The sequence below is a fragment of the Cynoglossus semilaevis genome, chromosome 12 (assembly GCF_000523025.1).
Source record: "Cynoglossus semilaevis isolate Cse_v1.0 chromosome 12, Cse_v1.0, whole genome shotgun sequence".
Lineage (NCBI taxonomy): Eukaryota > Metazoa > Chordata > Actinopteri > Pleuronectiformes > Cynoglossidae > Cynoglossus > Cynoglossus semilaevis.
In genome coordinates, this window is record NC_024318.1 from 14,879,093 (window position 1) to 14,890,754 (window position 11,662).

The 11,662-nt window shown below is 39.6% G+C and overlaps 2 protein-coding genes across 2 annotated transcripts; one reads left to right on the top strand and one right to left on the bottom strand.

Moving 5' to 3' along the window:
* The first annotated feature begins 1,236 nt into the window (after window positions 1–1,236).
* LOC103387646 (protein phosphatase 2, regulatory subunit B, delta) lies at window positions 1,237–7,472 on the top strand. The gene is made up of 10 exons (XM_008322387.3): window positions 1,237–1,427; window positions 1,611–1,685; window positions 2,164–2,261; window positions 3,364–3,529; window positions 3,629–3,741; window positions 3,873–4,050; window positions 4,160–4,324; window positions 4,514–4,683; window positions 5,457–5,548; window positions 5,696–7,472. The coding sequence occupies exons 1-10, from the start codon at window positions 1,421–1,423 to the stop codon at window positions 5,973–5,975; spliced, it is 1,344 nt and encodes a 447-aa protein (XP_008320609.1). The 5' UTR covers window positions 1,237–1,420; the 3' UTR covers window positions 5,976–7,472.
* A 69-nt stretch (window positions 7,473–7,541) lies between these two features.
* On the bottom strand, window positions 7,542–10,901 carry bnip4 (BCL2 interacting protein 4). The gene is made up of 6 exons (XM_008322386.3): window positions 10,746–10,901; window positions 9,601–9,772; window positions 9,416–9,476; window positions 8,877–8,983; window positions 8,442–8,579; window positions 7,542–8,120 (listed from the first exon to the last, which is right to left on the bottom strand). Exons 1-6 carry the CDS (start codon window positions 10,786–10,788, stop codon window positions 8,078–8,080), a joined length of 564 nt encoding a protein of 187 aa, XP_008320608.1. The 5' UTR covers window positions 10,789–10,901; the 3' UTR covers window positions 7,542–8,077.
* Window positions 10,902–11,662: the final 761 nt, after the last annotated feature.

An 11,662-nucleotide genomic window follows, 5' to 3' on the forward strand; every position in this document is an offset into this window, starting at 1 on the left:
GTGCTTTGTTTCTGGTTTTTGTTGTTTCATTCACAGTATTGCACCACTGTGACAAAACTTCCGAAATCTAGAACCCTAAAAAACTGCAGGTTTATTTAAATGTCTGTTTGTGTAGTATCTAGCATATATAAAGAAATAAATAATATATTAGCCAAAGCTAGGATAGGTTAGCTACATTGTTAGCATACTTGTTTTAGTTCCTTGGCTGACTAATGAACTTTGCATTCATAACAAACACCAAACAACAATTAAGAAAGACAGGCTGTAAAATCTGGGAAGCTTGAAATTCAATCCCAATCATTTACGTCCAGGTTACTCAATTAAATACACATAGTAAAACTGTTTTATTTTTTGTTTTTTTTAATTTTGTGGATCATGGTGAGTCATCTTCCTGAGGGGAGCCATTTAAATTAGATTGGCAGTAGATGAAACGGATCACTTTCTAATTAAGAAAGTGTAAAAATAAAAAATGTAACAAGATATTTTCATGTCAGGATCAACAGTGTTATCGCAATATCTCGAAGGAAAGGTAAAGCAGCAGAGCACTTAAATTTAAATGCCTAGAATTTAAGTGTTTTAGTGTTTATTGACTTCGACAAACATATTTGTAAGAAGCAAATATTCTTTATGAAGTTTTAATTTAGTTTTTATTTTTATATTAAATGTATTTCACGTTCAAGTGTAAAGCAGAATCCATGAGTCGCAATCAAACACAATTTCAATTCCATCATTTCCCCACTAGATGTCAGTCGTTGACCATACAATACTAACTTAGCTTCGATATAGCATCATTGCTGCACTTTTGAAGTTTAGAACGTAACAAACGAGTGAAATTAATTTTTAAAAAATGTAAAGTTATATTGGTCATTTTTGTATCTGAAAACATTTTACTCGACGGAAAATTAAATAATCGGAACATTTCATCATACCACAATAGGAAATAGAGCACTTTAATTAGTAAAATATTGAAAAGTTTTGTTGTATATGTAATTTTTGTCAGACTCGGCTTTTACCGTACTGCAGGTGCCTGAAGTGGGTGTCACATGTCGCAACCACCAAGGAAATAAAACTGTCCTTTGCTGAATTAAATTGACTTCAAGACTCAAGTCCACATTTCAATTAAAATATAACGGTGATAAAATGAGGATCGGTGCAGCAGGCGCTGAATGCAGATTTGGTGAAAGGATGCTGGGGAGGATGGAGGGAGTCAGGATGTGGCATGTGTGCATGACGTCATTTCTCCATGTACTGTGCGCCATTTTGGAAGAGAAAAAAAATCACGGATAATTTCCGTGGTCTTGACAGATCAGGAGCCGAAGTCCTCACACTGATTGTGGATGTTTTGTGTGTCCACAAGCGGAGCCAGGTTATTTAGTTTGGCGTTGGAAGCTGTGTACAGCCAGAGCCGCTAAATGAAGCAATGGCGGGTAAGATAGTTTTGAAGGGAGGGAGAAGGATCCACCTCACTCTGGTGTGTGTGACGGCCTCATTCTGCAACTTAGCGCTGCAGAGCTAGCTTGCTACTTGTCAAACTAAGCCACTGCTAGGTCGCGTTTTATTTTCCAGAAACGCGAATCAGACAGAAACTAACGGTGTGTTCTTTTCCACAGGTGTTGCAGGAGGCAATGATTTCCAGTGGTGTTTCTCTCAAGTCAAAGGAGCGATAGATGAAGATGTTGCGGAAGGTATGTGGCTAACGTTAGCCTGTCGGGTAGGCTAGAGCGGCATGAAGCTAACAGGATGGTTAAATGATGTAGATGATGCTCTGTGCTTTCCACTTTATATGCACGATAGTTATGGGGTACATGATAGCAGTTTGGAAGGTAGCTGCCCTAATCGGCGCGACTTTGTCAGCGGATCGGCTGAATAAACGCCCTTTCCTGTTTAAATGACTGTACCGCCAAGCTAGCTCTATGCTAGGTTGATGCTAGGCTATTAAAGGGGAGCGACCGTGTCCGTGACGTCAATGTTCTGCGTCCATAAATTGTCAAAGTGACATAATGCGTGTTTTCATTCATTCATAACACGAATGGGCGTGTTGGTGTATTTCCCTCTTACCTAAGTGTCATGTGTGGCGTTAGCAAGCTTGTAGCTGTCAGCACAGATAACATTGAGGCTAATTAGCAGTGATTCTGACTGGTGTGTGTGGATGTGTTTTTTTAGCTGACATTATCTCAACTGTTGAATTCAACTATTCTGGAGAACTGCTTGCTACTGGAGATAAAGGCGGCAGAGTAGTGATATTCCAACATGAACAGGAGGTAAGGACAAACTTTCTGTCACTTTATAGATTATAAATCAGTGAAGATGAAATGTTTATGTCTACTATTGACAAAGCTAATCTTTCTGTGCTACTACTGGCAGAATGTTTCATTTAGTTTGAACTCTATTGTGGAGCCTGCTTTTTAAATTAATTTAATTAACTATTAAACTCTAGTTTTATCAACACAGTCAAATGTTGTGGGACGAATAGCCTTAAAATACACTGTTTGAGATTAAACATTGTAGTCTATCCTCATTAAAATGCTTCTTTTGGAGTAATACATGATTACATATTTAAATCAGCGCCAGCGTTTTATAATAAATAAAGAATGTAATTTAAGTAGTGATGGATGATATAAAATTATTATTATTATTATTTATAGTATTGCACATTGTACCTTAAATGGTTTTTAAATATTTTATTGAATATGTAAATGTGGAGTAGACTCAAGAAAAAGTATTTTTTTTAAATTGTGCATTAATTTTTAAATTTTTGATTTAAAATTGAAACAATTGGCTTTATGTACAGTATTTACTTTAAATGTTTTACATCTTTCCAAAAGCCCACTCTCAGTTCCTACCTGGAAACAAAAGGCTTTACTGTTATTCCTCTTATTTTTGTAATAACCAATAATTTAGCAATAATGATATATATACATGGATATCTGTGGTTTTACCCTTTTTTTTTTCGGACGCCAGAGGCAGAATTTTGTGGTGAATGTTGATTCTTGCATCGAAAACACACAAAATTGCAATATTCACGTACAGTGTGTTGTGTTGGACGTTGTGATTTAAATGTCCCTCGTCTCATCATTCCTGCCACAGTGTAGGAGATAATGTGGTTGCCTCCTGTAATGTAACCACAAAGTGTCCACCGTGGCCTTCACCAGAGGGACATGGGAATATGTTAATGACTTTTCAAAGGGCTCATTCTGAGGAAATTAACAACAACTTCCTGGAATTAATTTTAAACTCACTTTCTGTCGATAAAATGTGATTTGTACCCGTGAATGTCTCATGATGATCACAACTGGTCGTTGATCAATTGTGACAGATGTGCTGCCCAAAGTTGTGACCTCACGTTTGGGTTTTCTCTTCCAGTCAAAGAGTCGTCCACACCTGCGTGGAGAATACAACGTCTATAGCACTTTTCAAAGTCACGAGCCAGAATTCGACTATTTGAAAAGTTTAGAAATTGAGGAAAAAATTAATAAAATCAGATGGCTACCCCAACAAAACGCTGCTCACTTTCTACTTTCTACTAATGGTGAGTTGCATTTCCTTATTTAATTGGTATGTTTTTGTAATGCCATTTTATCTTCTTCATGAGTCTGACCTGTGTGTGGTTTTCCTTTTGTGCCGTCAGATAAAACTATCAAATTGTGGAAAATTAGTGAAAGAGATAAAAGAGCGGAAGGTTACAACCTGAAAGATGAAGATGGACGACTCAGAGACCCCTTTAGAATTACCTCTTTACGGGTACGTGTTCTGTCTTTAACGCCGAACGTGGCATTGTTTTTGTTGTGTTTAACAAAAAGTACAATTATTTTTTTCCATTTGTTGTGTTTAACAAAAAGTACAATTTTTTTTTTTTTCCGTTTTTCCTACAGGTTCCAGTACTGATGCCAATGGATCTCATGGTAGAAGCAAGCCCCCGGAGGATCTTTGCAAATGCACACACCTATCACATTAATTCCATTTCTGTAAATAGTGATCATGAAACGTACCTCTCTGCAGATGACCTAAGAATAAATCTATGGCACTTGGAAATCACAGACAGAAGTTTTAGTATCCTTTTCAATGTCGGAGAGAGACTGGCGTGACAATAATGCTTTGTCCCCCAGTGGTTGTCTGCTTCACCACTGACCAGCGGCAGTTCCTTAACTCTTCTTCTCAGATATTGTAGACATCAAGCCCGCCAACATGGAGGAACTGACGGAAGTAATCACAGCTGCTGAGTGCCATCCACACCAATGCAATGTATTCGTGTACAGCAGTAGCAAAGGCACCATCCGCCTGTGTGACATGCGAGCAGCCGCCCTCTGTGACAGGCACTCGAAGTGTGAGTACCGTCAGTGTCGCGTTTGTCCAATCACGATCAAGAGAAAAGTATTATAGTTCTATGCGTTTTGAAACGATAAAGAGGTCATGTTTATTGTTGTACAGTTTAAGGACGGGATGAGAAAGTTTTACACAACAAACAGTGCACGATCCAGTGCTAGAAATAACCGGACTTTCTTCCACTTTTCAGTCTTCGAGGAGCCTGAGGATCCGAGCAGTCGGTCTTTTTTCTCTGAGATAATCTCCTCCATCTCAGACGTGAAGTTCAGTCACAGCGGACGCTACATGATGACACGTGACTACCTCTCCGTCAAAGTTTGGGACCTAAATATGGAGAACAGACCAGTGGAGACGTATCAGGTGAGTGAACTCTTTTTTTCTTTCTTTTTTTTTTTGAGGTAAAGCAGTGTTGGGTATTTTGTCTCTCACGCTATAAGCAAGTTTGCTAATAGGAAAAAAACTGTAGTATTATTGACTGGACAAAACCTGTATGATGTTTGCTGGGGTTTTTTTCTTAGGTTAGTTCTTCACTCCAAATTAACCAGGTGTGAAAGTGATGATTTTTTTTTTTGTCTTCATTGTGGCCTTAACTAACTGTCTGAGGTTTAACCCCATCTGCACCCACTGCTGGGGAAACCCCCAAACAAAGGAATAGGTGTTAGATGAGTGAACACTGACATCCTCTGTCTACCTCTTAGATATTCTTAGATATAGATACTCTTAGCAGTTCATTTTTTCAGCAGTTTCTCCTTACTGTTAGAAATTGTACCGCTCATAAAAAAACTAAATAAATAAATAAAAATAGGCATGTATGTCCACACTGACAGGGAATGCAATATATTTTTGGAATATTCTTGTAAAAGTTAAAATATTCCAAAAATATATAATAAATATATATATATAAATTATTTGCACAAACTCACATGTGTACATACAGTACATGTATGTGTATATATGTACTGTATGTATAAAGGTATATATTACATAATATATGTGTATATATAGTGTGTGTGTATCTATATATTTTCAGTATTTATATTGCAACCCTATATGTCTTTTCTCTTTGAAACGGATGGTTTCATTGTTGACTTGACAACTAAAACTGGAATGTCGACTCTCAAAATGTATTCCAGGTCCATGAATACCTTCGCAGTAAACTCTGCTCCTTGTATGAGAATGACTGCATCTTTGACAAGTTTGAGTGCTGTTGGAATGGCAGCGACAGGTTAGAATGCAATTGTGTTGATTACAGTGATTGTTTGTTGTTCACGATTTATACAATATTAGTGGAAACGTATACATCGTCGTTCACACTGGATTGACCTAAACCCTCCCCTCCGTACCCCCCGCCCCCTCCGCTCTGTCCTGTCAGTGCCATCATGACGGGCTCGTACAACAACTTCTTCAGAATGTTTGACCGCAACACCAGGCGGGACATCACACTGGAGGCATCCCGGGAGAGCAGCAAACCACGGGCGACGCTGAAACCTCGCAAAGTGTCCACCGGCGGCAAGAGGAAGAAGGACGAGATCAGCGTGGACAGCCTGGACTTCAACAAGAAGATCCTCCACACTGCCTGGCATCCCAAAGACAACGTGATCGCCGTGGCAGCCACCAACAACTTGTACATTTTCCAGGACAAAATCAACTAGAGATTTTGTGGGGCACCAGAGGATAGGGCTTTTACCGTACCTGTGTAGTTAAGCCTACTACTTGTCTATCTGTATAAGAAGAAACAGCCTGGTTGTCCTCCTGGTGAAGAATATCGAAAGCACGTGTCTACTTTTTTTGCCACAGGAGGTTGATCCATAGGCCTGTTTTATTTTGAGTTTCGAGCTTAGGTTGTTTTTTGCCTATGGCATCCGGGCAATCAACAAGCCCCCACCCCCACCCCTTGACCCAGAAACATCAATTTTGTGGGTCTGTTTGATGGAATGGCACTCCCTAGAGGTCAAACTCTTGAACGTTGGTGTTTGTGTTGACATTTTAAAGCCTTCATTTCATGATTTAACTGAACTCTGGAAGCCCTTAAACGACGTCTTGTCAAAGTTGTAACATCATTTCAAAGATTTTCGGGCCCTCTGAAGCGCGGATGAACGGCCAATAAGGCTAACTGTAACATTCCCTCATTGGCCACGTATTCAGGCCAAACTACTGGTGGAAGAGGCCCTGAATAATGAAAGTGGACTAGTCCCTCTCACCTCACCCCCTCCCCCCTCGCCCCAACACATCCCTCTTCCTTACTTTACCCGTCCTCCCCGGTCAGTACGGTGACATAATTTCACTCACTGTATCTACTCAAGTACACCTTGTCATCCACATAATAAAATAAACTAAAACTACAGATGTGTTTTTAAATTTTAGAAGTATGTATTAAAACATGTTTATTGCTTTGCATGTTTTTATGTTGTAGAGAGGTGCAAAAAAAATGTTGAGTCACACCACTGTCTTTTGAGCAGATCTCAAACCAAACCCGTTGTGGAAAATCGAATAGCATTTGGGGCTAACAGCTTCAGAAACCACTGTTGGGAGACGACCAATAATGTGTTTGTGTCAACCCTTTTCATTTGGATTTTTTTTTTTTTTGGATTTTTTTTTTAAACCGTATTTTGATGCAGGCTGGAAACTACAAGGCACAATACGGGGCCGAGGACAAAGGGAATCTGCAGCCTTAAAACATACTTCTATCAGTGACAGCTACAAGTTTTTGTCCCCAGATGTTTTACAAACCTCATGTGCATTATTTGTAAATCATATTTTATAGTTACGTCCTCATACTCTGCTGCTATAGGTAGCTGTCTATGAAAACGCAAAGGAGGAAAATTGCACATCATGCAGTTTATGTCAGAGTGCCTCCAAATTATGTAACGAGTAGGAAAATTCAGACAGGCCTGGAACACGTGCCCTTATTCATTTGTTAGGGACGTCACCCCCCCAATCTGGAGCGCGTACTGCAAATGTGGGTCTTCTCTCCGTAGTTGTGAATGCAGAAATGAAAGATGACTACACAAGAAATATACTGACGACATTAAAGCGAACGCATAATAATGCATTGTCTTTGTCCATTGATTCCTAACATGGTGGCAATGTATTCACTTGTTTATTACTTTGACCAAAGTTCAATAAAATTTGAATTGTGTTCATCTGCACACGGTGCCCTCCTTTGGTAGATCGACTTCGCTACCCGACCCGCGTTGACAACATTATCAGGACCAAGCGTATCTTCAGCTTTTATTTAATGTAAGATGGACCACATTTGGGACAAACAAGCTCACAATGCTGTTGTATACGCTTTACAATTGCACAGATTAACAATCAATAATCAAAGCCTTTTAATACTTAATGATCCCTAGGATATAATAAAAACCATTTGCAGGTAAAAAAAAAAAAAATTCTGATCTGCTCAAAACAGAATTGAAACGTTTCAACTTTCAAGTAAATTTCTATTGCAGAAAGGCAGTGGTATAGGATATATTTCACTTCCTTGATGTGCAGACAGGGGGAGCAGGAGACAGCAGAACGGTTAGGTTCTAACCCCACCAGAGATTGAGAAGCAGAGGATTGGTTGATGGTGTATGTGATGAGGTGTGGATGCCATATCCTTTGTCCTCCAAGCCCATTTTTCCTTTTTGCAAAGTGATGCTTTGAACCATTCACTCACACAGGTGACTTCTTCCCTTGATCTTCCAAAGGTCCCGTTTTAAGGCATGCTAATATCAAGGTGACAAGGTGTTTGAATGGACCAGTACTGTATTTAGTAGGTGTTGTGAGAAGTGAGGCGCTTCCCTATGTATATCCTGTGGAGAGAAGGCAAATATTACAGAAAGAGCAGTGTAAAAGGAGTGACGTATACACATCAATGTTGACTCATGGTTGGTTGCCTGTCCTTGATGTCCTTGTAGCATACATCAGACCACCACACTATCATGCTCATGTTGTGAAACCAGTGAATTGTGGCTGTTATGCTGATGCAACAACAACTGTTTGGTCTATTTTCCCAACATTGTTTACAGTCACATTTTAGGCTAAGGAAACTATTTATCTCCAGTTACCTCTAGAGAATTACTATTGGTTCTCCTATTAAATTGCAAGAGTTAGCATGAAGTGATGGTGCTTACCCCAGGCCAACAGCAAGAATGTGAGAGATGATTAATGAGGGAAGAAAAAGCTTCAGAAAGTCGGCAGACAGAATGCCTCCGTTCTTCATCACGCTGGTGTTCCTAATGCTCAGAGAGTGTGAGCGCTTAGGGTACTTCCTGCAGAGAAGCACATTAATATTTCATTGTTTTGAATACATTAACATCAACGTGTGCCGGCTTAATGTCACACTGACACCTTTGCTCAAGCACACGACACGTGCAGTTTTTATAAAGGCCTGCTACGTGTTAGCATTTAACACTTGGGTTTAACAATGTTCTCCATAATCACCTTAAGGGTTAGGATAAAAGAGAAAAAATGTTCTGTATATAGTGCAGAAAGATTTTGACCAGTGACATTGGTTTAAATTATGCATGTAAATACAGAGAGATATCAAATGATTCCTGATCACACACTTTGGTGGATTGTTCTCAGGTCGACTTGACCAGTCCCACATCCAGTCAGCATTTTTTTTCATCAGGTTCTCTACTTCCCGTCTTCTTTCTTGGAAGTCTTCATCGGACTGAAAACAACATCCAGCATTAGTTAGTACAGACAGTCAAATTAGACAGCACATCCAGCAAATTAGTAATTTCGTGTCTGACTACACTGTTGGAAGTTGAGGTCAAAGGTGAACTTGACATCTCATGTATGACAGATAAGGGAACTTAACACTAGTTGACCTTTCTCCCATGAAACCCGATGTTTTTAAACTTGTCTTTAAACTCTAAATTTTCTTTTTTTACCCCTTCATCAGGAATTGCCAGGATAACACAGTCCTCTGTTACTGGGTATGTGGGGAAGATGATGAGTTGCCCTTGAATTAACCTTGGCGCATTATTACAAATGTAAGTAATAATACAGTTTATAGATTCTTGTATCATTTTGTGGCATCGTTTCAGCAGAATAGATTTTTTTTTTTTGCCAAGCAAGCATTTACAACGAAATATTATACCTGCGAGCTGTTTCCTTCAGCGCTTCGCCACTGGAGAAGGGGAGTCTGTGCTCTGAGTGGACTGATGTGAAAAAAGGACAACAACACATTTTAGATCACTGTTGCCACACTTGGCAAGCCCTCTCCCCTTAATCTGTGTTACACAACGTGAGAGGACAAACTGTGCCTCCTCCTTCCCAACATACCTGTTGCACTGAGAGCTCCCTTTGGAGCTGCTCCTGCCCGACTCATGCTGTGCATCCAGCAGCATTTTCTCCAAGTCAGCCTCCTGGCTGGAGGTGGGGATCAGCTCCTGACTCCCATGATGACTTGTACGTGAAGAGTTGTTGCTGCTGAAATGCAGTTCAACCCAGGAACCTTGAATAGAACACAAAAGGCAGTGAAACCTAATGGCTGTACAGTGTACCATTCTGCTGATGTAAGCAGGGCTGTAAATACCACACAGGCTGAGGGTACAGCAGGACAGTAAACAGAGATCAGCAAACTGTCCTAAGATTATCAGTCAGGTTGTAGTGATAAACCTAGTACCATTAACATGAATGCATTTTACATTTGGTAATCATTCTAACAGTGGTTTTCAAACACCGTGTACTACCTCTAAAGGTATTTGGCTGTCCAGTAACACATGCATGCCCCTCTAAATACCACTAATTAGAGCTTAGAGAGAAGATAATTGATTTCTTATTATATTGCTAGCCTATTTATTAGCTAACTCCACACTCTGCAATGAAGTAGCACTAAAAATACACTTAATTTAAAATTAAAATATTTACCCCTTGTATAAAGAATCACAAATGTATTGTCATATACTTGTAACAAAAGCTAAAAGACAATACCAGCAGTGAATTGTATTTGTGTACACTCTCGTCAACTGTTGTTTTTTAATCCACTCTGTGTAGATCTAGAGTGAGCCAGACTATCACAAGATACTATGTTTTTTAATACACTTTTAGAAATATATGGAGTGCAGGAAAAATGCCTCGTCAGAAGAAAAACAGGACAATGGATTTTAAAAACAACGGAAGAAATGGTTTCTGTCAAGATAACAGGAAGAAAACAGCAAAGCAAAAAGAGATGTCAGCTTAAATAAACGTTTTTTTTAATGTTGACATAGATATTAACTGTACAGATGTCGGTTTATTTATTAAAGTTCGCATACAGTGGTCCATCCACGTATAACAAAACAATTTAGCATGCGACTGTGGTGTTTCTTTGCTTAAGGACAGCTCAGCTCAGACTGTACTTGGGGTCAGTTTAGAATATTGTCTGTTCCTGTTCGACCTAGCTTCATCACTAAGCAGCTAAAACCGTACAAACGTCCACACTTTACCTTGCAAACTCTCGTCTGACGAATTATTCTTCTGGTGAGACATGGCGCTGGTGTAATTTTGGATACTCCGCGCGTTTGAGGTCCCAAATCGTGTAGATATATGTGTCTGTCCGAGAATCTAACAAGCACAATAACAATGACGCAACGCTCTGTTTATCTATGCTCTGATTGGCTAAAAAAGGAGGCCACGCGCAGCGAGGCTGATCAACCGCGTGTCTGCCTTTCTTGAAGTGCGCGTGCACGGGGTTCGACCTTATTGTTCAATGAGGAACACACAAAGTTATCAGCGTTATTTCGCAATAGTGTTAAAAGGGGACAATTTCAACCTTAACTGCACCATCTTATTTAAGTGGCAGTTCTGCTGTCTCGTCTGCAGATGGCAGTCATAGGCCATAAAGCGAAACCTCTGCCAGCCATTAGTGAATGCCATTAAATATACGAAATGGAAAAAAGGCCAAAGAACTCAGCAATAGACAAAACTTCTGAGCTGGAGTGCAGGGAAAGCAGCAGGTTATTTTGAAGGACGAGGCAAGAATCAGGGTTTGTTATTGTCTTCAGCAGTGTAGCCCCCACCGTTGGGAAAAGTAGGCCACCTCATTGGCCACTGGGGTTGGAAAGGAATGGACGTGGGAAAGTCAAATAAAACAGAATACAAAACAGAATACAAAATATCAAATTGATGAAAACTACATATAATGATATATAATGGCACAAGTGTAGTCTAATCAATAAGACCTTGCAGAACAATTAAAAAAACAAACAAAAAAACAAGACAGTCAAAAAAACAAAAACAAACAAACAACCAAAATACAAGACAGTCGGCGTGTGATGTCAGACGCTGAAAAAGTTTGCGCCACGCTTTGAAAGGGGCAGGTGTTCGACGTTATTTCTAAATGACGGTTCCTTCTGTTCAGGTT

Bases quoted from the DNA above. Each gene is read 5' to 3' on its own strand.
- LOC103387646 (XM_008322387.3), top strand. The intron at 1,686-2,163 runs GTATGTGGCTAA...GTGTTTTTTTAG, and splicing joins AGATGAAGATGTTGCGGAAG to CTGACATTATCTCAACTGTT. The intron at 3,742-3,872 runs GTACGTGTTCTG...TTTTTCCTACAG, and splicing joins TTAGAATTACCTCTTTACGG to GTTCCAGTACTGATGCCAAT.
- bnip4 (XM_008322386.3), bottom strand. From the start codon at position 10,788: ATGTCTCACCAGAAGAATAATTCGTCAGACGAGAGTTTGCAAG. The intron at 8,580-8,876 runs GTGTGTGATCAG...GCTTCTCTGCAG, and splicing joins CCTGAGAACAATCCACCAAA to GAAGTACCCTAAGCGCTCAC. The intron at 8,121-8,441 runs GTAAGCACCATC...TTCTCTCCACAG, and splicing joins ATTCTTGCTGTTGGCCTGGG to GATATACATAGGGAAGCGCC.